General features: G+C 34.9%; 1 protein-coding gene across 2 annotated transcripts in view; it reads left to right on the top strand.

Moving 5' to 3' along the window:
* The first annotated feature begins 1,158 nt into the window (after positions 1-1,158).
* rudimentary (carbamoyl-phosphate synthetase 2, aspartate transcarbamylase, and dihydroorotase rudimentary) overlaps positions 1,159-27,470 on the top strand; it is a 51,812-nt gene continuing 25,500 nt past the window's right edge. The window contains exons 1-6 of one of the 2 annotated variants that reach the window (XM_074185152.1): positions 1,159-1,575; positions 17,630-17,768; positions 18,397-18,670; positions 20,996-21,309; positions 21,369-24,516; positions 24,570-24,674. In XM_074185152.1, coding sequence (XP_074041253.1) covers positions 1,470-1,575; positions 17,630-17,768; positions 18,397-18,670; positions 20,996-21,309; positions 21,369-24,516; positions 24,570-24,674 — 4,086 coding nt within the window. In that variant the 5' untranslated portion in view covers positions 1,159-1,469. Of the gene's footprint in view, positions 1,576-9,050; positions 9,255-17,629; positions 17,769-18,396; positions 18,671-20,995; positions 21,310-21,368; positions 24,517-24,569; positions 24,675-27,470 lie in introns of those variants that run through there. The other variant, XM_074185153.1, reaches the window with a different exon arrangement.

The following is a 27,470-nucleotide window of genomic DNA, read 5'->3' as shown; positions in this document are numbered from 1 at the left end:
ATTTTTGGGAAAGAATGTTTTCGGCTTTCCACCTCTCCATCTTGATACAAAAAAAATGTGCGAATCTTCCAAAAAAATTAAGGAAGCAATCAATTTCAAAAAAAGTAACTCTATACAAAAATGTGTAGATCATGCAAAGAAGTAGGTAATTTTCAGGCACAAACAGGAAGAAAAAGTTCTCCTGAAACAGCTATTTTCATATAGACATTAAATTATAGGAAAGAAAAATTCTTTCGAAACAAATACTTGTATGAACACTGAATTATACAAAAAACACTTTTGTGTTCCAAACATTCGTTATGGAATTGAATCAGATATCATTCACAGGATTCCTCTGTTGAAGAAGTTCTTCAGTTCAGTTCATTTCTCAGACAATTCCTTTATATTTTTTGTGTGTGCATTTTTCCACTAGGTATTGTTTACTTAATGACGGTATAGTTTTGAAGTATTTGTCATTTCGAAAATTCAATTACTACATAAAAGAATGAAGTACCTGATCGTGATCGATTTTTTATATTGGTAAAATTTCCATCATTGTACCGATTCAGTTCAGTTATAATCCTACAGAAGCGTAAAAGTATCACATATCTTTTCATTTTATGTTTGTTCAAAATTCGATCTGATCTCGCAATTCAGAATTTAAAACTTGAAATTTTGACTTCAAATTTTAAATATTGACTAGTTGAAATTGTCGCCCTTCTGCGTTTTCATATAGTCCGACCCTGGCAGGTAACTTTTATATAACGATACGAAATGCTGTTAACATGAAATAGGTTCGCGGTATTCGTTATTCATTATAATATATCAAAAACTACATACCTAGTAGGTATTTTGTAATTGCAGTGTAGTATTTGTCAGAAATTGGTCCGACTCTGTATATTGATTTTTGATAAATATGTTTTGAAGTTAGATTTTTGCTTCATTGTACTGTCAGATTTTGATTTATTGTAACTAGAAACGACAGTTTCGTTAAAAATAATATTTCTTCAATATCCTCAATTTCAGTTAGAAGGGCAATCTCTGTATTTTCCTGTTCTTTGTATACGTTGTATACGTAGTACGTATACAACGGTTAGTTGTGTTTTTACGTTATAGTATTTGTTTCTGTTACACCTCTTTTCAAGGTCCAAAAATACAGAGAATCTTTATTATCTTTATTGGGTAAAGTAGGTACTAATCTGAATGAACACAACCAATGGGCCGAAGTTAGGTTTACCAAAACTTTCCGTTTTAGATTCAAGTTCTCATTTAGTAAACTCCTCAATCCCCAACCGGTCTTCTCAAATCCTAACCTAACTTACTGTACACGAGATTATCTGGTATACATTTACGGCACAATAACAAAGCAAGCAATCGTTTGAATCGTTCAGTCACCATTCAACAAGAGTAGTGACTGCACAGCCCGGCGACGTTAACACAGTTATCGCTTTTCTTGTGCCTCTATACGACTTTCTACACTTATTGCTGAAATGGGCGACGGCGTCGACAGTGTCCCTTGTTTTTTAGTGCTCGAAGATGGAACCTCGCTTTCGGGTCGTTCCTTTGGGGCCATAAAACCGATAGACGGAGAAGTAGGTAAGTTATCGACACGTGGTTTGTAGCATGCTTTCATGTTTGTACGACGCCTCTCCGAGTGCGAGCCTCTCTGTACTCTGTAGTCTCAATCGGTAAATAGGCGCATTATCGGTAATCGCTTATTTACGGATTCCCTGTTTAATGGATATCGGTAAATAGTCAGAAAACGTGGCTGTGGAGAAATGTTCTTGAGATGCTTTCAATGCATTTAAGGTGGATTTATGCGAAATCAACTTTCATTTCCGTTTTAACTTTAAATATGAAATGTTCACAATAAACACTTCACTTCAAGCAGGATTTTTGTTTCCTAAATGACGCTTGACGCTTGCCTGCTTGGCATAACCTATAATACACTGTTGCCAACCCCATCTTCGAGTGAAACTGTATAATTGCTTCAAAAAACTGTAGAAAACTGTATATTTCAAAAAAACGTATTTTACAAATTTAAACTGCATGATTTTTATGATCAAATTTTATTTTCATTATCAGCCTTCATTACATGTTGGATATTACCTATCCCTACTATTTTATTTCCAATTTTCAGTCCTCGATTGTCTGTTTTGTCTGTTTTTGAAACCATACAAATGTTTATTGAATGTTTATAATATAGTTGTCGCGTCGAAGTGGGGGCAATGTTTAACTTCTGATTCTGTTTGCAAAACACATTTTATTGTGGTGGTAGAAAGTTTATTACTACATTTTCATATCATTAATGCTCTGTGTGATGAAAATTCATAACGTATTCCAGATATTGTACATCGAAACACGTGTTGCGTTTTTGTAAAACTGTTTAAGTATAAATCTTTCAATAGTGTTTCTTTAATAAATTCATGAGGTGCAACTGTTTTGCAGGTCGGCAGATCAGCAAGTTGTTCTCAGTAAATATTGCTCACGTAATATTGTAGAAAGGCAAAAATTCGACCAGGTTATTATTTTCGACAAAAAAAATCCAACTCCCACCCAAAAAGTTTACAATTTTCCAAAAATTGAAAATACATTTTGCGAGTCGGCAGAAATTCTTGCAGGTCGGATCTCCCAGACATGAATCTCGACCAGGTAAATTATTTTCGACAGAAAATTTTTCCAACCCCTACCCAAAAAGTTTACAATTTTCAAAATATTCAAAATAAATGTTACAGGTCGGCATAAATTCTTGCAGGTCCCGACATGAATCTCGACCATGTTAATCATCTTCGACAGAAACATTTTCCAACCCCCACCCAAAAATTTCACTATTTTCAAAAAATTGAACATACATTTTGCAAGCCGGCAAAAATTCTTGCACGTCGACAAAAATTCTTGCAGGTCAGATCTCCCAGACATGAATCTCGACCAGGGTAATCGTTTTTGAAGAAAAATTTCCAACTCCCACCCCAAAAGTTTTGCAATTTTCAAAAAATTGAAAATACATTTTCCAGGTCGGTATAAATTCTTGCAGGTCGAGTCTCCCAGACATGAATCAATCTCGACCAGGGTGATCATTTTCGGCAGAAAAATTTTCCAACCCCAACCCAAAAATTTCACTATTTTCAAAAAATTGAACATACATTTTGCAAGCCGACAAAAATTCTTACATGTCGACAAAAATTCTTGCATGTCGACAGAAATTCTTGCAGTTCGGGTCTCTTAGATATGAATCTCGACCAGGTTAATCAATTTCTACAGAGAAATTTACCAACCCTCATCCTGAAATTTCACATTTGAGAAATTTAAGGGTGGGGTTTGAAAAATTTTTTTGTCGAAAATTATTAACCTGGTTAAGATTCATGTTTGGGAGACCGGACCTGCAAAATATACAGTGTGTAACTGAATAAGTGTAAAACATTTAAGGAGGTGATTCCTCATCGAAAAAAAGGTAGGATCTTTCATATGAAGAAACTTCATTGGAGTATCCCTTGTTAAGATACAGCCCCTTAAAAGGGGTACATAAAATTTGTATAATAATTTTATTCACAAGCACTAAAAAAGTTACAATATTGAAATTAACCTGACATTTTGTACTACCGAAAAGACACTTGGCCAGTAATTTATTTGGTTTACCCCTTGGTTGTAAGGGGTGGAAAACGCAACCCCTAAAATTTATTTCCAATGTCTTATTATTTGTTCACCATTTAAAAATTTATTTCCGATAGCCTGTTTCATTTTAAACAAAAAATGTCCTCTTGGGTGTTTTGCCCAAAATAAACCAGTTCGCAGCAAAAAATTATTTTACGAACAACTACAGAGATACATTGTCATAAATGCGAACTGGATTTATTGTTATTTTGTAATTAGTACCTGCATTCAACGATTAAAGGGTAATAAACAAAATTAATTTATTAATAACAAAACACACAACATGTAGAAAGCATAGTAAATGTTCAATATGTCTACCTTCAGACATTACGCATGCGTCTAGACGTCGGCGCATTGATCCACGTATTCGCTCAAATATTACTGAAGTCTCTCTGATTACCCTGCACGCATCGATGATGCGGTTTCTTAAGTCCTCTACATCGCGAACAGGAGTACGATAAACCAAATGCTGTAAATGGTTCCAAATAGAGAAATCGAGAGGATTGAGATCCGGGGATCGAGCGGGCCAGTTCTGTGGTCCTCCTCGACCTATCCACTGATTTGCATATGTTTCAGTTAAATGCTGACGTGCTACTTGACTAAAATGGGAGGGAGCCCCATCATGCATAAAAAACATATCCCTTCTGACTCCCAAAGGAACTTCCTTCAGCAGTATTGGATGCACTTCTCTTAAAAATTGAACGTATGCCTCGCCATTTAATCGAGGAGGTAGAAAATGAGGCCCAATTAAATCGTTCCCAATAACTCCGAGCCACACATCAAGAGAAAACTGTTCTTGATGGTTAGTTTCGACAATAACGTGAGGGTTTTCATTATCCCATATGTAGTAGTTATGAAAATTAATAATCTTGTCCCGAGAAAAACTACATTCGTCTGTGAATTCTATCGTCTTCAGAAAGTCACAATTTCTTCTAATCATTTCCAGCATCCAATTGCAAAATTCAAGACGGTTCGGAAAGTCTCGCGGTAACAGTGCCTGTACTTGTTACAGATGGTAAGGGTATAAGAGTTGTTCCTTTAAAATTCGAAATACCGTTGTTATATGATCAACATTTAGCTGGAAAGCGATCTTTCTAGTACTGGTAATAGGTTGTTCTTCAATCGAATTAAGTACTGCTTCCTCAAGCTGTGGTGTTCGTAACTACTTCTCGATGGCGACCACAATCATGCGTTCCTTTGTCGAATGAACCATATTCTCGTAATCGTTGATGAAGTCGAGCAAATATTCTATATGAAAGATGCTGCCGTTGAGGATACATTTCAGCATATCTTCTAGAAGCTTCTAACCCATTCCCCTGCGACAGACCGTAAACGTAATGCATATCAGCCATTTCCTCATTTGTGTATGCCATTTTAATAACAAGTGAATTATTAAAGTAACAAATTAAGAACAGAACAACAACACATAATTAGTATTAATTCAATTAACATTCACAAACTGACAGCGGCATACCAATTTAATTGTCACTATCGCTAATAGCGACCTACTAGATAGATTAGTTTCGTATTTTCGCATTTATGACGATGTATCTCTGTAGATGTTCCTAAAATAATTTTTTGCTGCGAACTGGTTTATTTTGGGCAAAAAACCCAGGAGACATTTTTTGTTTAGAATGAAACAGGCTATCGGAAATAAATTTTTATATGGTAAACAAATAATAAGACAAAAAGTTACATTGGAAATAAATTTTAGGGGTTGCGTTTTCCACCCTTTACAACCATGGGGTAAACCAAATAAATTTCTGGCTGTCTTTTTGGTGGTACAAAACGTCAGGTTAATTTCAATATTGTAACTTTTTTAGTGCTTGTGAATAAAATTATTATACAAATTTTATGTACCCCCTTTAAGGTGCTGTATCTTAACAAGGGATGCTCCAATGAAATTTCTTTATATGAAAGATCCTATCTTTTTTTCAATGAGGAATCACCTCCTCAAATGTTTTACACTTATTTAGTTACACCCTGTATATGTGTGTGTTCGGATAGATTTCCGCGGTCAGTCATTTGACATACTATTGTCCGGGTTGAACCGCGTCTGTAATTTTCATCGTTTCGACGTTTCGGCTCCTGCTTTGGAGCCATTTTCAAGAATCACTTAGATTTGTACTTACATGACTCGAGGACGAGGTCGTAATCTCCCTTATCCCCAAGTCTCGTTACTGGTTTGCTGTTTCAGGTATCTTGCGTGACAGTAATGTCCTCCATGTTTGTGGTAGTCTCTGCGAATCATCTCGCTTGCTTATTGTGTGGCCTGTTTCCTGGTGGTTTTTGAAGAGAGATGATGCTGGCACTGATTTGCGAACAGCTAGTTCATGTTCATAGGCTCTGTTGGAAATTCTTCTATTGGTCTGGCCGATGCAAGTTCTGGGGCAGTTTGAATATATACGAAATACGATGTCATAATTTTACACTGTTATTGTTTAGGTTCGTATTGAAAACAAAGGACCAAAGTTCAATTCTCGTATTGAAACATCAAGAGAATTATTTTCTTCACTTCATTTCTCAGACAATAGGTACCGTTATAATTTTTTTTTCCCAGACTATGTTTCTATGATTGTTTACTTCATTTCTTTATAGTTTCGTCATTTCGAAAATTCAATTGATGCATACTAAAATAAAAATATTTTAATCGTGATCGATTTTTTATATTGGGTGAAATTTCCGACATTGTACCGATCCAGTTCAGTTATAATCCTACGGAAGCGTAAAAGTATTACATATATTTTTATTTTTTGTTCGTTCCAAATTCGACTTTAATCTCCTAATTTCGAATTTATAACTCGAAAATTGACTTCAAACTTGAAATATTGACTAATTGAAATAGTCGCCTTTCTGCGTTTCCATATAATCCAACCTGCCAGGTATATGTACTTTTCTTTTTGATATCGCTCCGAAATGCTGTTATCTATATAACTCTATATACAAGATGTTTCAAATTCGATCCTCACCATCGGGATCTCGGAAACTATGAGACATACGAAGATGGTTAAATTGGGGCAAAGTTGCACATTTACCTGACAACCAATATGCCGTTGAGAAAGTTTTGATTGGTTTTCATTTTTTTCTGGCTGTATTTCAAAAAGGACTCGAACATAAATTGCGCTTTCACATTGCCACTTTTTCCCTGCTACATAATGGTGTTTTCAGATTTGATATCCGACGTTTCGTCTTTCGGCCTCCATCAACTTCATTTTTTCTTATCGGCGCTACATTGGATTCTTTCTGTTTTGAATAGAACCAGATTTTATCTTTTCAATTATGTATCATAAGTTATCATTCTTTTTCGAAAAATTGGAGATATTAAAAAAATATTTCTTATCATAATAAGCTTTGACTTTAATGTTTTTAGATTTGACTTTCAATTTGTTACACTCAATGACATTTTGTTAATGTACACATATCTCAAAAATTGCATCCAGGTGATCCCGAAAGGCGATTAGAATTTTGTAATTGGCTAATAAGAAGACCCGATTATCCTGTTTTACTGGAAAATGTAATTTGGACAGATGAAAGCACTTTTACGAATTGTGGGATATTCAACCGAAATAACGAACACATTTGGATGGTGCTCCAGCACCGCACACTACCAGACGAGTATCTAATTACCCGACTGAAAGGTTTGGTGATAAATGAATAGGGAATAATGAGTCGGTGAGGTGGCCAGCAAGGTCTGCAGACTTAAGTGTTGTGGATACATTCTTATGAGGTACACTGAAAAGTAGAGTTTATGGTCAGAGGGAATATCAAAATATTGAGGATCTTCAACACAGCATTGTTAGAGAGTTCGGAGTTAGTTAATTAATGTTATTTGTTCAAAGTTCTATTTTCATTGAAAAGGGCACAATGTCTAATTTTCCTCATACACATCCCATTTATCAAATTTTGATTATTGATTCTATCTCCGTATTTTTTTCATTGGCTTGCTCAAATCTCATTGGCTTGATCCAACAACTTGAATATAGTTCGATGTGGTTGTTGTCTTTCGGGATACAAGTTTAAATATGTTTCCGATGTCCTAACACTGTTTCTTTCGTATTTGTAATAAATTTGTATCATATCTCGTTTTTCTTCATTCGTGAAAGCCATTTTTCGACAAAAATTTAATGACTTGTACAATAACAAAATGTCATTGTAACAAATCGAAAGTCCAATTTAGAAACATCAAAGTCAAAGCCTATTATGATGAGAATTCATTTTTTTCAATATCTCCACTTTTTCGAAAAAGAATAATAACTTATGATACATCATTGAAAAGGTAAAATCTGATTCTATTCAAAACAAAGAATCCAATGTAGCGTCCATAAGAAAAAAAAAGTTCATAATGGTGGCCGGAAAACGACGAAACGTCGGATATCAAATCTGAAAACACCATTATGTAGCAGGAAAAAAGTGGCAATGTGGAAGTGCAATTTATTTTCGAATTCTTGGAAAAATAAAGCCAGAAAAATAAAAACCATTTTCCGAAATTTGTTTTTTCCGGATATACTTGGAATTTCAGAACTTTCTCAACGGCATATTGTTAGTCAGGTAAATGCGCAACTTTCCCCCAATTCAACCATCTTCGTATCTCTTATAGTTTCCGAGATCCCAAGGATCCAATTTGAAACACACTGTATTCTATATAAAAAACTACATACAGTGAAGACACGCCCGAAGAAGCCATTGTATGGCGAAACACGTATTGCGTAAAACTGGTTGGTGAAAATCTCAATAAAGTGTTTTTTTGAGTACGCTACATACCTAATATAAATTGAAAGGGTATATTCTTAAGAGAGATTAATTTTTAGGAAAGGAAATTTTTGGCCTTCTACTTCTCCATCTTTGCACAAAAAATATGGGAATCGTCCAAAGTAAAAAAGGAAGCAATCAATTTTAAAAATTAACTTTATACAAAGATGTGTAGATCGTGCAAAGAAGTAACCTTCAGACACAAAGTGGAAGAAAAAGTCCTTTCAAAACAGCAATTTTCATATAAACATTGAATTACACGAAAAAAAAATTCCTAGTATTTTGCAATTAGCAATGTAGTGAATAAAATGCCCTTTGTTAATCATGAAATGAAATTCATTTCATTTCTGCTACACCTCTTTTCAAAATCAGAAAGTAAGTACAGAACATCTTTAGAATCTTCATTGGGTAAAGTAGGTAATGACCAGAACAATGGCACCTTATCATTCAGGTACTACACCTCGTTTGAAAATCAGAAAAAAAGAACATTTATAAATAGAATAGAATAGAATCTTCATTGGGTAAAATAGGTAAAGACCAGAACAATGGCACCTTATCATTCAGGTACCAAACCTTTCCGTTTCCCATTTAGACATCGAGATTATCTAGTATATGTTCATGGCCTAATAATAAAGCAAGCAATCGTTTGAATCGTTCAGTCACCATTCAACAAGATTGCAAACTGCACAGTGCACATCCCGGCGACGTTAACACAGTTATCGCTTTTCTTGTATCTATCTCTATACGCCTTTCTACACTTTTTGCTAAAATGGGCGACGACCTTGACAGTGTTCCTTGTTTTTTGGTGCTCGAAGATGGAACCTCGTTTCCCGGTCGTTCCTTTGGTGCCATAAAACCCATAGACGGAGAAGTAGGTAAGTTATCGACACGTGGTTTGTAGCAGGCTTTCATGTTTGTAGGACCTACCTCCTAGTGCGAGCCTCTCTGTAGTCTCAGTAGGTAAATAGGCGCATTATCGGTAATCGCTGAAATACGGTTTCTCGGTTTCCATTAACTAGATATCGGGAGTGTGGAAAGATGTTCTCGAGAGGCTTTCAATTTAAGGTTGATTTATTCGGCATAAACCTTCAGTTTTAACTTTAAATATGAAATATTCACAAAAGACATTTTATGCAGGATTTTTGTTTTCTAAAGAACACATGAGCATAGTCTATGTATATAGGAATAGTCTATATACAAAGGCATAGCCCATCATACACTGTTGCCAACCCCATCTTTGAGAAAAACTGTATACATGCTTCAATAAAACTGTAGAACACTGTAAATTTCAAATATACAACTTTTACAGACTTAATATTATATGCTTTTCATTATCAAATTTTATTTTCATTATCAGCGTTTATAATAGTAGGGGCTTTGTATACAGCGTGACTCACGATCGATGGTAGGTTAGACGTTTCTGGAAAACGCAAAGCATGATTTTTCTGAAAATTTCACCTCTCACATTTCCTTACCTGTTCTATCGATCTAAAATATTTTCAGCATTGCGGCGTTGCCATTTCCATCAAAAAGTCCTAGCAACTTTATTTTTTTTAATGGAACACCCCGTATATTATTAAATTTTTGGAATCGCTCTGGTATTTCAATACCCTTTTGTTGATAATGTCCTATACCTATCTCTATCTGTTTTCGAGATAAAAAATAAATTGTGCTAAATATGGTCCAAAACATAGCCTTAATTGAAATTAAGTACATCAGTACTCTCAATTCATGAAAAGTTGATATTTTGATGATAGTTTGGACGAACTCGAAATATTCAAATAACACCAAGAAATCGACTCCATATCATACAGGGCGTGCTAAAATTACTATTATTTCCATTGTGCATAAAAGTAGTTAAAAGTTAATTTTTTCAAATGAAACCCCCTGTATATTACTCGGTAAATTGAAAGATGGGGAAAAAATGCTTCAAGATGGTATATCATGATATATCAAGATGAAATACCCTATACCTAAATCGTCAAGTTTTCTCAATAAAGTCACTTCTTCTAGAAACATTACTTTTTTTTAGAATTTGGATTTAGGTAGCAGTGGAATTATCAAGCTTATAGCAGTTCGGTTACTTTTATAAGTAATTTACAAAGAGTTATCGACGGTTCTTCGAATCATCTTCCAAAATGAATGCAAATATCGATTATTCAAACGAAGTTCTCATGAAATTATTTATTATACACATGAACAAAGTGATCAATTCATTGTCAGAACGTGTAAAAATTTCAACCAAATGTATCCTGAATTAACACCAATGAACGAGAGGAAGTTTGTAAGGTTACAAAATAATTTCCTTAACTATGGCTCATAGTTTCCAGGGGAAAACTGTACCTTGACATTCACAGCTCCAAATTTGGTTCTATCTTCGTCTCGAAGATGATTACTTTGTGATCGAAACACATGTTGAGGTGTTAAAAATAACTGTTTGGTGTTGGGAAAAAACTCCAGTAATATTCATTACTACACCAAAGGTTCCAAACAGTGCATCACAAGTCTATCTTCAAAATTCAAAAACAACTATAGCAGCAGTTTTCTTGTCGGAAGTTGTTTCATTTTTGAAATTTCTTCGACAGATATCAAGAAAATTTGAACGGTTCATATAAATATATAAAGCAAATTTCCATTTTTCAAATTCATTCGACAGATGCCAATATTCAAAATTTTCTTTGACATATGTTGAAGAAATTTGTACAAATAAAGGAACTTTTTCAAAAAACAAAACTGAGATATGTTCCAAATCACCACTACTTGTCCTACTGAAAAAAACAAAGTTAGATATGCAACAAGGTTTCCTGAAAACTGGCGAACCAAACGTCAAAATACTAACTGATGAATTTGTTGTGGTGAAAGTGACAATTGACAGATGACCAGTTTTGATTTGGAATATTGATTGTCAAAAAGTACTTCGGCCACTTTTATGCTGTTTTGAGGAAAACACAAAAAACTTTCTGAACCAAATAGTTTTTGTAATTGAGGAGTATAAAATTATTTTATTCATTACATACCTAAAGCTAAGTAGAATCATATGATTTTCATAGCATTTCATTTTCTAAAGAAATTATAACAACAGTTTCGGTTATCAACTGTAATGGATAAACAATTGAACAACCTAGGTTGAAACAGGTTAATTTGAACATTATCATGAAAGCCATATGAAAACCTAGTAAACATAGCATAAACCAGTTTACTAAATTCAAATTTTTCATCCCCATATTTGAAGTTTCAGTTTCGTGTGAAAATGGGCCCAATACCTTCTTCAAAACATAAAAAATACACTCAATCAATGGGGCTGAACATCTGAGATTACTTTTGACGTCAAAAGTCAAGATTTGCATCTATCCTTATCGGAGAACACAAAACTGAACTCAACTCATAATCTCAAAAAAACGACTCTGGTCATCATTCCTTTCTACAATCGCCCATTCATTTGTTTTACTGAGTGCGGATGATAAGACTGCCAAAGAATAGTAAAGATATTTTTATTGCCAGCTCATGAAATTTTTCAGTGGTATGTAAGTTATCTGAGTAAATTATATCATTTAATAAAAGCTTTCGTTTTGATTTATTTTGTCTATCTTGTATTTTCAAACGATATAAAACAATAATCTTGGTCTATGTACTTTTTTGTATCTCTTTCAATGGCACGTGTGATATGCCGTACATAAAAACAAATTACGCTTGGTGTTGCAGTATTTTACCATCTACAGTGAGCACCATATGTAACGGATAAATTCATTTTCTACGTTCTTAGCCATTTTCAAGAAAAACCAACACATCTAATTATGTATTCGAAAAGACATTCTGTGACCTCTGTTACATAAAAAAAATCCCCCCCTCAACATGACAACCCCCCCCCCCAATTTTTTTAAATGCAAAAGGGGGTCAAGTGATACCTCATCGAAAATAATTTAGCAATTGACTTATCAATGACACAACGTTCCTGTTTCAAAAGTAACCAAAAATAATATGTTTTTTAGGTAACCGCGTGGTTATGATTGGAACATAATTTCAAATTCTAACGATGGAACCAGTTGTAGGTCTCACTTATAGCGACTCATGAAATACGATAAATTACTGATGAAAAGAACATTTTTTTGAAAAAAAAAAATTGATTTTACGCAGTAACTTTATGGAAATGGGGCTAGGCGCAGGACTTTCGATTCCCCATTACTGCAGCGCTACACATCAGCTGTCAGCGAGTCACGAAAACAAATCAAAGGATAAAAAAGTTGAAAAACAAAATTAAATGTTACATAAAACGTCAGTGGCGTACAGTTGAAGGTGATCACTTGGTGATCGAAACAGGTGTCGAGGTATTAAAAATAACGGTTTGGTGTTGGAATTAAACTCCAGTAATATTAATTACTAATTCAAAGATTCCAAATGGTGCATCACAAGAATTTATTTCCTGACCATTCTTTATTGTGATCCTTTTTACAGCTTCGTGTTTTTTTTATTAGTTAGATTAATGGTTTTCCACTTTCATGTATATTTTCTCATCAGAGTAATACAATTTCATCAACAAACTCAAAATTTCCATTCAATTAATGATAAATTATTTTATATTCTTCCTCTACGTCAATGACATCAAATTATGAGAATGTTTCATCTATTTTTTGGTTATTTTACACAATTTTCTTCAAGATGATTCGTTATTTTTCAGGTAAACAGTAATTTTCTACCATACATTGATTGTAACAAAAAGTGTTGTCTAGATTTCCCAGATCTGAATTCACCAAGTAACTAGTCCAGTATGAAATACGTTAAAAACCCGATTTTTTAGATATCATCCATATCTAAGTAGAAAGTCATATGATCCAAATTTCACTTTTCCAACAATCTCATATGGACATTGTTATACATAATTCCTCAACACATCATTATCAACAAAATGAAGAACCGTTCAATTGTATACCGTTCAATAGTATGCTTCACATACTATTGAATATTCCACTACCAGAAAGTAATTTTCAGAAAGAACTTGATTTTATCAAACAAATCGCTGTCAACATCGGTTACAAGGTAGATATTATCGACTCCATTCTTTCCAAAAAACTGCGAAAAGAAGTAATTTACCAGGTCTATCCCACTTCAAGAAACAATAATACCTATACGTCATAGGACATTGACATAATTTGGTGAATCCACGAATTACATCGCACTTTCTTTAAAAAGATTAGACTTGTACGTTGAAAATAATGAAAACAGAACTTCAGTATCCGATGAATCAGGAGGATATAAGTTGACTTGTGGTTCTTGCCAAAAACTTTATATTGGTCAAACAAAAATTTACTTATCACAAAGAATGAAAGAACATAGGTGAAGACTAATGCCACAGTTGTAAACCGTCTTTTGACAGAGGAGCATGAAGCATGAATAGGAAGTATTACTCAATTTTTTTGTAATGCTTAGAAATTAATGGATTTGAAAATTCTGAAAATTTACCGAATTAACGAACAGAAATAAATTCTTTACCTGTTCTTAATCTGTTTTCTAATGTGATGTTACAATTTTCAATTAGTTGGCGATGCATTGAATTTATTGAGGAGACACCCTACATTTTGTTTTATAAAAGAGAGGACATTGTTAGATCAAGATCTTCAGATGATGTGGTGCTGCAGGTTTTTCCGGGTTTTCCTGCAGCTGAAAAAGCAAATGCGCCACTGGAATCAATGAAGTCGCCCAGGAGAGCCAATTAATTTTTATTGTTGTTTTTATTTTGTTTTTACCTATACTCAGAGTAAAGTCATTACTTAAGTAGAAGATCATATGATCCAAATTGATATTATATAAAGCACAAATTAGATAGCATTTAGTCAGTTAAAAATGCTTAAGAAATCTATTGCATAGCGAAACACGTGTTACGGGTAATGTAATTCGAATACGGTATTATATCATCAAGTATCAGCCAATTTCATCATATAAATCATTTATTGTTTTCCCAAAAAATTTAGATGGAAATTTGGTGCGCTAATAATACTTATTTATAAATATATATAATAATAAATATTATTGGCAAAAAACATATGAGGCAGTTCTAATCATCCCTGTTCTATATTCGTAGATATTTCTACATTCTGTATCTGTATCTGTAGAGTAGGGAGGGTGAGAGTAAGCCCACGCACTTAGGCCACATGTGACCCATTGTACATCCTCCCGAGGAGTTGTCCTCCTAGGTCGTCGTCCATCCTGTCCTTTCCAGGAAGGTGGACAGGTCGCTGGGAGACATCTCCTTTATATCGGCAGGTGTAGGCCAAGACTCGCCGAACACACACTCTCTTATTGACGATAACTCCGGGCACTCGCACAGGACATGCCTGACAGTCTCATCTTCCTGTTCACACATCCTGCATAGAGGTGTGTCCACTAGCCCCATATTATGTAGGTGTTTCCTTAGCTGACAGTGGCCAGTCAGAAATCCTACTGTAAGGCGTAGATTTTTCCTGGTCATCGCCAGATATTTCTTCGGCGCCAGCTTCCCAGGGTCGCCCAAGGTGATCCTGGCAAGATTACATCCTTTGATTTCATCCCATCTCTTTAGAGATTGAGCATGGGTGTAACTTTTGACTAGTTCCGCAATTGTCGAAGTCATCAGGCCGTGGGTGCCACTTGGTCCTAAAATTCTTAGTCCAGCCGCTTCCTTGGCTAAAGAGTCGGCAATGCGATTACCTTTACTCCTGTTGTGCCCTTTAACCCACCTCAGGATAATGTTATTATCTATCGAGGCTTTGGCTAAATCTTCGTGGCACTCTAGTGCTAGCCCTGAAGTAACACGGTGTCTGTTCAAGGCTAATAGTGCTTGTCTGCTATCAGTGCAGATTGTAATGTTTTTGCCAGAAATTCTTTTCTTGGTTATTTCTTTTGTGGCGATTGAGATACCAGCCAGTTCTGTTTGGACCACGCTGGTATTTCTTCCCATTCCCCACTTAATCCTTAGGCTTAGTGATCTGGAGTACACTCCACATCCTGAGCCTTCTTTGGTTTTTGAGCCATCTGTATAAATCCGTATTGCATTTGTAACATCTGACTCTGTGTTCTGCTTGATTTGTATTTTGTAGGGTTTATTAAACACAAACCTGGGTTCAATTGCATCACTTGTTGCCTGCAGCAGAGGTTGCGCAGTAAGCGCTTTCTGCCACAGGCCCAACCTCAATCGACCCATTCCTACTTCTAGGTTTACACCAGCCGTGTGCAATCGTACCATGGCCATTAACGCAACCTCCTTTACGTACAGGTCCAGAGGGGTCAGACCCGTGATTAATTCCATTGCCGCGGTTGGTGTTGTTCTCATGGCTCCTGTGATGTTTAAACAAGCCAGTCGCTGTATTTGGTATAATTTTTGGATGGCCGTTGCTTGTAGAACTTTAGGTCCCCATGCAATGGCTCCATACGTTAACATAGGTCTTATTATTGCAGTGTAGATCCAGGCGACTACACGGGGTGAAAGACCCCATGCGCGTCCCACTGTCCTCCGACATTGCTCATAAGCCACGTATGCTCTTTTTGCTCTACTCTGTAGATGAGAGTTCCATGTTAGCTTCTTGTCGAGGATAATACCAAGGTATTTCACCTCTTCAGAGAAGTTTAGTTGGCTTTTGAAGATTTCAGGAGGTTTTAAGCTCGTTAAACTTCTTTTCCTGGTGAAAAGGACCATCTCAGTCTTCTTGGGATTGATCGACAGTGAGTGTTCCTTACACCATGTTTCTATCAATTTGAGCCCATCCTGCGCTCTATCGCACAGTGTGTTTACAAATTTGCCGGTCTGCAAGATAACTATGTCATCTGCGTATGCAATTGTGTAGAATCCATTTTTGTTAAGGTGATTAATTAGGGTATCCAATTTTTCGTTGCTCCTTTTAAACGTCACTCACTCTCTTTTGTTGTAAGTTACGAGAGATGGGGAACCTTTTCCGCTGAGGGGTAATTTTTGAACTAAACGGACGCATTTTGAAACTTTGCCGAAAGTTAAAAATAATAATTTTACTTATTATTTGGGGAAATTCATATACATATTTTGCTTCTTTGTCTAATTTAATGGAAAAAGGAGGGTAAAAGATAGTTTTTTCTTTTTTCGGTACAGAGTGGATCTCTGTGTTACAATATTTAATCGCTCTTACATATCTAATAGTTAGAAATAGGGATAAATTGGTCATGCTTCTACATTTTTTCCGTTATGTGCATTCTTCCTAGCTCACGTTAAGAGGTGATAGGTAGGTACCTCATTAATGCTAAGCACGCACAAGTTTTGACTTCTGAGGGTTGTCGTTACTACTATACTAGGTTTTCTACTGGGATTCTACTACTTCTACTAGGGTTAATGACGGTTGTCACTACTACTAGGGGAGCGACAACTAGTTGAAGGAAAAACAGATTTCATCAGATTGTCATTACACAGTTACCCTCTATACTCCAATAACATAAACATTATAGTAGTACAATCGATTTGACATATTTGTACTCGTTTGTCGGTATTTCATAAGTTAGCGAGGTTCAGTTCTATCGAAACACAAAGGGAAACAAATGAGGAATATATCTATTGAAGTGGGTCTTGGGTCCAACTGGTTTCAACCAGTATAGATTACAGGAACTTCCATTTTGGTTGATTCAGCCACAACTGCTGTTTGGTATTAATGTTTATATATAGAAATGAAATATGTTTTCTTTTTCTCTGATCGAAATAACTATTCTCATTTTGAAGTATTTTTTTTTCACAATAAATATACTCAGACAAGTACTGGTCTAGAGATTGAATACTTTGAAACACATTTCAAAAGAGCAAATGTAGATAAAATCATTGAAAGGTGTTAGTGGTTTCATAGTAATAGTAACCCAAGTGTGCAACCCAAAAAGCAAAATGAGTTAACAGCAGGATTTAAATCATTACAAATAGAGTGTTGAAATAGTTTCGATTTAAAACACTGGGAACATTGTTAAATATTGAAAACATAAGAAAACCGTTTTTTTGGCTTTCTTCTCCTTCATCTTTATACAAAAAATGTGGGAAACTTCTGAAGGGAGGAAGAGAGCAATAAATTTCAAAATAAACCCTTCACAAAAATATGTAGATCGATCACAATGCTGAATTGTGTTTTTTATCTATCGATCACCAAAAAAAAATTAAAAATTATTGGGAGTATTGATTAGATTTTGCATTGCATACTGCAAGCAAATGTTTTAGTAAATAAATACATATTTCACATTTTTGACGGTTTATTTGTAATAATTTTTCTTTTTCTAGTGTTTCAAACTGGTATGGTGGGATATCCAGAATCTCTAACAGACCCAAGCTACCACAAACAAATTCTCGTTTTAACATACCCTATAGTTGGAAATTATGGTGTACCTGATTCAACAAAAGACGAGAATGGTATTCCCTAGTAAGTATCAAATGTTTTTCTTATATAGCCCCTTCTTATCTGAATGAAATTTTTCCCCTTTTAAATCATAATATTCATCAATTTAAGAAAGAAATGAAATCACAGTTGCTTATTACTGCTCAGTACTAATTTAAAATTCAATGTATGGTAGTGCAATGAAATTGTTAAATTGACCAAAGTAATATTAAGAATATTAAGAGTTATTAGCAACTATACGATCTATTATTGTTTTCTCTTCTCTAGCATTGTTATGATAGTAAATAAGTATTTTTATAGTTATTTTCTTACCCTCACTGTATAATTTTTGGGAGGGGTGAGAGATAGCCTTTGGCAAATCCTTTTCCTTTTACGTATGAATGTATTTTTTATGCATAATAAACAATATTATTATTTAAAAAAATCATTGAATACGGGACTTGTGACACGTTTTCATAATATATTTTGATGTATTCTCATAAAAAATGAAAAATGTTATTTTGTCCACTTTGAAAACTGAAAATTTGTACCTCAATATTCACACTATGCAAGAAGATATAAAAACAATTTACTTTCTAAAGTTATCACTTTGGAAAACTTGAAACTTCATATTCATGTATCTGAAAAATATCAAAATTGAATATTTCCGTAGCTTTTTCGAATCATATCGAATCTGGGCTTCAGCCCTTGTTGTCGGCGAACACTGTGACTTTCCGAGTAGTTGGCGTAACAATCAAACTCTTTCTGCTTGGATGAGGAAGGAGAATGTAGCAGGCATTCAAGGAATAGACACTAGGCAGCTAACAAAACAGATCAGAGAAAAGGGAACCATTTTAGGAAAAATTGTATATTCACTGCCAATATCCGAAAACGTGAAAATCGCTGATCCCAACGAAGAAAATTTGGTAGCTGAAGTATCGATCAAGGTAAATTTTAAAACATTTCAGATTTGTTTAATTATTTCAGGAGTCACATCTGTAGGTATATCTTAAGTAATATCTTCCTCAAATGAGAATAGAGAAACACATAAAGAGTGCTTCGGAAAAAATGAATTATACATGATGTTCGATATAGGCCGACCTGATGATTTTTTTTCTTAATATGTCTATTCTTTTATGAACAAAGTTCTTACCCTTCCTGTTGTGTTTTAAATTTAAATCTTTTATGTCTCAATATCTAGATTTGTCCTATCAACGTCTGTTATTTCTGTTTTTTTTTAACTTTTAGAAAGATGTTCTCTAAAGTAATGTTTTGTTTAGTTTTATTTTCCGACGTCTATTGCATCCGGACTATGGTTGATGTCTGTTGTGGTTGGTTGATAGGTATTCTTTGAACTCCAACCATCTATGTCAAGTTTATTCACACTTTCTAATTTGAAAATACAACAATATAAGAGTCACACTCCGCTCTCTGTATTTTGATCGATGAATAATTTTGGACATGTGTGTTCTTAAAACGGTGCTTGAAATAATATCAATATTTTTTGCAGAATTTGAATATATAATAAAATGTAGGGTATCGGGTATGCCTACTTGAAACACCTGCTGGGTCACCTTTTTCATGATACCCTCAGATTTGAAAGCCATATAGAGAACTTCTCGCAAATTTGGCAAATGCATTTTTAGATATCCTCATCTGATTTATGAGAGACTCAAAAATTTTAAAAAACGTCTCTCATGTGCTATTCTTCATAATTTGACTGAATTTTATGGAAACATTAAAGAATGAGTAGTAGATAGTTGAAACGTTACAAGTAGTATTGTATCACTAGATTATATAAGTCCTAATTTTTAAGAAACCCATGTATTTCATCTCTCTGAAATCGTCTACCCTTCATGAGCACCCCAATTATTATTATTATTTGTTATTATTTTAATCTTCATAAATATCTATTTTAGACTGTATGTTTAATCTTATAGAGCATTCAAATCATATTATATATTTCAGTGTACCAATATTTGTAGTTTATGAATGTTTTGTAACGTATGTGACAGATTGTGACTATGTCAATATCTCTTGAAGATTTGATGACGTTATGAAATCCTTTACAGATGTTCAGGTTATTTAACAAAATAGTCATAAACCATAATTGATATCACAAAATCACCTCATTTCAAGTAAATGATATTATCCTGTCCCAAACTCATTTAAATGAGGGACATGTTAAGGTCGTTTATTCATAAAATATTTTTCCAAGCTCTCATTTTCATTCATAAAACCACCAGACAAGAAATAATTTTTTATACAGATGGTTACAGGAAAAGCACCCCAAAATTCAGGTTCCGTCAAAGGCCTGAATACGTGAAACAAATTTCCCAGTATCACAAATACTTCAGAAAGTCTAAATATATTTAGGACCAGCAATAACATACTTAGTCATCATAACATACTCTTACCTTAATTAATTCTGCATTTTCATTGGAGATAATGATAATAATAATTTATTATCCATTTATGATAATAATAAACAACTTTATTACTTCAATATATAGAATGAAAAAATTACATATATAATGTGAATTTGGCCCAAAGCAAAAACATTCAATTTGCTGGGTGTAACGCAATCAGAAATGATCCTGGTGTTTTTGAAAGAGTTCGGGAGTCGTTGAGGAGAAGATTGGATTCTTGCATCCGGTAGTCATTTTCAACAGTTCTTTTAGATTGAGAAACATTACATGTAATTTCTGGTAATAAATAGTTATTGTCGAAATTCTTTTTCACTCCATATCTTCGAAACAAAGTGCTCTATCAAAAATCATCAAAGTACAAAATATCCTTAGAATAGTCCCTTAAATTTTTGCCGCATGTTTAAAAAACACTCTGTAAAAAGTAAATACACACAAATACACAATAAGAAATTGAAAATGTATACATATATAAAAATATAAATAAATATAGGTATTACCCTAAGAAATCTCTGTGATAAATAAACGATTAATATATATGATGACGTAATAATGAAATTATCTATAATGGAATGATATTAATGAACAGTTATTTTTTATTTTCCCACATGTGTGAAGGAGAAAAATCTGGGAAATGTTTCCACCTGGGTTAGTCATTACTTACTGATGGGACTTGTAAGTTGGATATTTTCTCAAAATGTATATGCATACAGAATACGATGTTTGATAGCTTTTTCATATGTTTAAACAAAATTTTTACTACACGTGACTCCAAAAATAAGTAGGACATACAGTACATTCAAGTTTATGCAATCAAATGACAAGTATTTGTGGTTCTCTTTTTAGGAACCCATCACATACAACCCAAATGGTACGCCTAGGATCTGTGCAGTCGACTGTGGTTTGAAATACAATCAAATTAGGTGTTTGATAAATAGAGGTGCAAGAGTCGACGTTGTTCCATGGAATCACAAACTGAATATTGATGAGTACGATGGGCTCTTCCTCAGTAATGGTCCAGGTAATCCGGAGATGTGCAAAGAGACCATTACAAACATCAAAGCGGTTCTTAGCAATAATAAGGTCAAACCAATATTCGGCATCTGTCTAGGACATCAACTTCTGTCTATGGCCATAGGCTGTTCCAGTTATAAAATGAAGTAGGTCATATACTCAACAGTCACTGAACAATTTTATTCACAATGTTTATATCTTTTAGATATGGTAATCGAGGTCACAATCAACCATGCATTCATCATGATACAGGAAGGTGTTACATGACTTCTCAAAATCACGGTTTTGCTATCGATGTCAAAACTTTGCCTGGTGATTGGGAGCCTCTCTTTTCAAATGCCAACGACGCAACAAATGAAGGTATAGTCCATAGTCAGCTTCCTTATTTTAGCGTACAATTCCACCCTGAACACACAGCTGGCCCGCAAGACTTGGAAGTGTTGTTTGATGTATTTTTGGAAGTTGTAAAGAATTACGCAGATCAGCAGAGCAATGTCAGGCAATTATTAACGGATAAGTTAAAATACAACAAACCACAGCCTGCACTCACACATATACCCAAAAAAGTGTTGATAATTGGTTCAGGAGGATTGTCTATTGGGCAAGCGGGAGAGTTCGATTACTCAGGTTCCCAAGCAATAAAAGCTCTCAGGGAAGAAAACATCCAAACAGTGCTGATCAATCCCAACATAGCCACAGTTCAAACATCAAAAGGGCTGGCGGACAAAATTTACTTCCTGCCACTGGTTCCGGAATATGTAGAGCAGGTAATTCGTTCAGAAAGACCAGGGGGAGTACTGTTAACTTTTGGTGGACAAACAGGATTGAATTGTGGTGTCGAATTGGAGAGGTTAGGAGTCTTCAAAAAGTATAATTGCCAAATTTTGGGTACACCTATTCAGGCAATCATCGACACGGAAGATCGCAAAGTATTTAGTGAGAGAATATCCGAAATAGGGGAGAAGGTTGCTCCGAGTATGGCGGCTCATTCTGTTCAAGAGGCGTTAGAAGCTGCCGATCAGTTGGGTTACCCTGTTATGGCCAGAGCAGCGTTTTCTCTAGGTGGATTAGGTTCAGGATTCGCCAATTGTAAAGAAGAATTGAAAGCTTTAGCGTTACAAGCTCTCGCTCATTCTAGTCAGCTGATCATTGACAAATCCTTGAGGGGATGGAAGGAAGTTGAATATGAAGTTGTGAGAGATGCTTTTGATAATTGCATAACGGTTTGTAACATGGAAAATGTAGATCCACTTGGTATACATACTGGAGAATCCATAGTAGTAGCTCCAAGTCAGACACTCACAAATAGTGAATATAATATGCTTCGAACAACAGCAATCAATGTAATCAGGCATTTTGGTGTTGTAGGTGAGTGTAACATACAATATGCACTGAATCCCCATTCTGAAGAATATTACATCATCGAGGTAAATGCGAGACTTTCCAGAAGCTCTGCCTTGGCTAGCAAAGCTACAGGATATCCCTTAGCCTATGTAGCAGCCAAATTGGCTTTGGGTATACCATTACCTGAGATCAAAAATTCAGTTACCGGCGTCACTACTGCTTGTTTTGAACCCAGCCTCGATTACTGTGTAGTGAAAATACCAAGGTGGGATCTACATAAGTTTTCCAGGGTCAGCACGAAGATTGGTAGTTCTATGAAGAGTGTGGGGGAAGTGATGGCTATAGGAAGAAATTTCGAAGAAGCATTTCAAAAAGCTTTAAGGATGGTTGATGAGAATGTGACAGGCTTTGATCCCTACTTGAAGCCTGTGAATGATGATGAATTAAAAGAGCCTACCGATAAAAGGATGTTTGTACTTGCAGCAGCTTTGAAAAGTGGCTACTCTATAGATAAGTTGTATGACCTTACTAAAATCGATAAGTGGTTCCTTCAAAAAATGAAAAATATCATAGAGTATAATAATCTGCTTGAAACGATTGACCAAAATGGTTTGAGGCATGGTCTTCTGCTGAAAGCTAAGCAAATTGGATTTTCAGATAAACAGATTGCCTCGGCCGTTAAAAGTACAGAACTTGCTGTACGAATGCAGAGAGAAGAGCTCAATATAAAACCTTTTGTGAAACAAATCGACACCGTAGCAGCGGAGTGGCCTGCCACGACTAATTATCTCTACCTAACATACAATGCATTTTCTCACGACTTAGATTTCAATGAAGAACACACGATGGTGATCGGTTCTGGTGTTTATCGAATCGGGAGCTCTGTTGAATTCGACTGGTGTGCTGTCGGGTGTCTGAGAGAGCTGAGACGTCTCAATCGCAAGACAATAATGGTAAACTATAACCCCGAGACTGTTAGTACAGATTACGACATGTCTGACAGGTTATACTTTGAAGAAATATCTTTCGAAGTCGTTATGGACATATACAACATAGAAAATCCATGTGGGATAATTTTGTCAATGGGTGGTCAACTTCCAAATAATATAGCCATAGACTTGCACAGACAGCAGGCAAGGATTTTGGGCACCTCTCCAGAGAGTATTGACGGTGCTGAAAATAGATTCAAGTTCTCACGAATGCTCGATAGAATTGGAATAATGCAACCGAGATGGAAAGAGTTAACTAATTTAAAATCGGCGACAGAGTTCTGTAACGAAGTAGGGTACCCTTGTCTTGTCAGGCCTTCGTATGTACTCAGCGGTGCAGCAATGAATGTAGCTCACTCAGATCAAGATCTGGAAACTTACCTGAATGCAGCTAGTGACGTCAGTAAGGAACATCCTGTAGTGATATCAAAGTTCTTGCTGGAGAGTAAAGAAATAGACGTTGATGCAGTGGCTTACGAAGGAGTCATCCTGTGTATGGCAGTATCTGAACACGTTGAGAATGCTGGAGTACATTCTGGAGATGCTACGCTCGTAACACCTCCTCAGGATATCAACACTGAGACCTTGGCAAAAATCAAACACATTGTCAGGTCAATAGCTGCTTCATTAGAGGTTACTGGTCCTTTCAACATGCAGCTCATAGCTAAAGATAACGACCTCAAGGTAATAGAGTGTAACGTGAGAGTTTCAAGATCGTTTCCTTTTGTGTCAAAAACTTTGAATCACGATTTCGTTGCGATGGCCACAAGGGTTATAGTAGGAGAGGAAGTTGAGCCGGTTGATGTGTTGCATGGATGTGGCAAAGTAGGAGTGAAAGTTCCTCAGTTTTCTTTCTCCAGATTGGCTGGTGCCGATTTCATGTTGGGCGTTGAAATGGCTTCTACAGGAGAAGTAGCGGGTTTCGGTGATAATAGACACGAGGCATACTTGAAAGCCATGATGAGCACTGGATTCAGTATCCCTAAAAAATCTATCTTGCTCTCCATAGGAAGTTTTAAGGTAATTTTTTTTAATCCGAAGGCTAGGCCGAAAGTAAAATATTTGTTTTTTAGCACAAAATGGAGTTGTTGCCTAGTATGAGGTCATTGCAGAAGATGGGCTATAAGCTGTATGCCAGTTTAGGAACTGCAGATTTTTATAACGAGCATGGAGTTGACGTGAGTATTTTTTCTGATTAATCAATCCTGAACAATCTACCTTGAATGTTTGTGAGGAATTGCGTTACATCTTCAATCCAAATTATGTGTGCTGTGAAAGTTGGAAGATTGTATCCTTATGAGCAGAATCTGTATTATAGTTTTTCAAAAAATAAGATTTTTCTTGACTTACCAGAAGAAGCTAAGCTTCGCATTTTTTTCAAGAATAATTTTTATTAAGGATTAGTTATCGGTAAAATTCAAGAATGAATAATTATAATAATTTCTAACAGGTAGTGAATCAATATTTATTATAAATCAGGATAAATTGTCTTGAAATGTGATATACAAGTTATGCTAACCTGAGACACTGACTTACAAAGACAGGCTTGTCAGTGGTGCCATCAGTACCACACCGTCAGCAGCCATGTAGATCCTTCTAGATCTACCTCCTCTCCACATTCTTCTGGAGAGAGAGGCAGGATGGACTTCATACAGACTTTTGCACATTGCTAGTTGCACAAATCAATTTAATGAAGAGTGCAACAGACTGTTGGTTGACACTGGAAGTCACAGCATTCTAGAGAAGACCTCTGACTTTATGCCTCCCACTGTCAACTACGAACTGCCTTATAAAGTACTATTCCCGAGTAGAGAGGACTTGATCCTCCGGGAGAAGGAAATATTAAGAGCAGATAGTTGTTGGTTCACAGATGGATCAAAAACACCTTCCGGTTCTGGTGCAGGTGTTTTAAGTTGCAGACCCAGGACAGAGATATCTACCTGTCTAGGAACTTATGCGACTGTATTTCAAGCGGAAATTTATGCTATTGAATTGCGTGTGAAGAGATAAAAGACGAATTCTCAAATTCATCGGTGAGTCCATGGATTAATCCAATGGATTCATCTATTTGACCATTCGAAACAGCGCGTTTTTAGTCAAGAAGTTGCCCAAAATTGAGTATTACAGATAATTTTCCTCAAAATTGCGTTCTAAGAATATAGTTAAAGAAGTCACATAAAATTTTCTGAACTCCTTTTTAAATTTTCATATATATACTAATTTTTTGAACGAACGGTAAAATTACATTGAAGAATTTTGGACCAAAGTTATTATTACCAGCTCAACTATATCAAATTCTGTAATGTGTAAAGTGTATGTTTGAATTACATGTAGAGTAACTTTGGATTTTTCCAATTGGAAACATTTTTTGTTTCAATTGCAAAAACTTTTTTTCAATTAAACGTTTTGAATTATATGTTTTACCTATTCTGTTCAAAACGGTAATATTTGATAGATGAATTAAGGATTCTATTTTTTTCATTAACAAGACTGATTTTGCACTTCTTTCAAAACGGGAAACTGACAATGTTGTAGGGTCCTGTACAAAAAAATATTTTTTTTAATATTTCCTTTCTTGTCAGGTTTGTAAGTCAATAACAGAACGACTGTTCTGTAGGTATGACAACTTTGAAGTTTTTTGGAGTTTACACAGAAAAAATTGTTAAAAAAACTGTGTGAAAGCTATTTTCCGGTTTTTTTAGCCGTGGTCTGCAGAACTTTATGCTTGGTGTTTCGTCTACTACTGCGGTAGACATTATCAAAGGCGATGGTGGCAAGGGTCATAGTGCATGAGTTGATGCTCGAGTTGTTCCCGTTGTTCTGAATACAGTAACTACGATGCTGGTATTTGACTCTGGTTTTATATTATTATTAGTGAGAGTGGCTTGGTTTCTCTCATTTGGGTTACCTGACCTTGTTTGTGTACCTCTAAGGATAGGAAGAGAGATTTTATTTATGTGCATTGTCTCTTCTTTTACTATTGTTCCGAAACCCAAAATTCCTCATACTTTTAAAGCTGAAGAATTCAGATCAATCAACACTTTACCTCCGATTGAGAAGGTACTAGAAACAGCAATTTATAATCGACTAATTGAATATGTTGAAAAAAACGACACTTCAATCAACAAACAATCGGGATTTCGCCAAATGCACTCGTGTGAGTCATCAGTGCAACTATCTCTAAGTAAATTTAAAACTGAACTGGATAATAATAAGTTTGTTATGGCAGTGTTCTTCGACCTCAAAAGAGCATTTGAGACCAATGATAGATCTATACTACTAGCTAAATTGAATATATATATATATATATATATATATATATATATATATATATATATATATATATATATATATATATATAATTGATATAGGTCAAACAAAAAACAATTTGAAAACCCGCATAGCTCTTCATAAAAGTAATTGTAAAAATTTAAAACGAAATTCTTGTGCACTCACACAACATGTTCTAGATAATGATCATTCAGCCAATTATACTAACACCAAAATTCTCCATTTCGAACCAGATTCAAATAAAAGGCAATTTCTGGAAATGGCTGAGATCAAAATTAAAGAAAACAATATCAACAAAAAGACAGATATCGACAACCTCAGCAAAATTTATTCATTTTTATTAACAAAAAATATAAATCTGAATACATCCTGTAATAGTAACACAGTATAAATCCCCATAATGAACGATAATAAAAATTTGAAAAAGTATTTCACATTATTCAATGTCAAAAAGTTGTCATTTTGATGTTGAAGACTTCTTTCAAAATTGAAATTTTCAAATTGAATATTCTCAAATAGCACAGGTATTCTGTTTTATCCGTTATTATGTTTTATATATATATATATATATATATATATATATATATATATATAAATTTATCATGTCCTTTTTATATTACAGCCCTCGATAAAGCTAATAAACATTAGCGAAAGCTCGGGCAGCTAAAAAGAGTAAATATTTA

Source organism: Leptinotarsa decemlineata, unplaced genomic scaffold (genome assembly GCF_025532065.1).
Source record: "Leptinotarsa decemlineata unplaced genomic scaffold, Ldec_3_MD MMD2_tig00026363_RagTag_RagTag, whole genome shotgun sequence".
Classification (NCBI taxonomy): domain Eukaryota; kingdom Metazoa; phylum Arthropoda; class Insecta; order Coleoptera; family Chrysomelidae; genus Leptinotarsa; species Leptinotarsa decemlineata.
The sequence above is the reverse complement of the archived record's forward strand: the minus strand, read 5'-3'. Positions and strand labels throughout refer to the sequence as shown.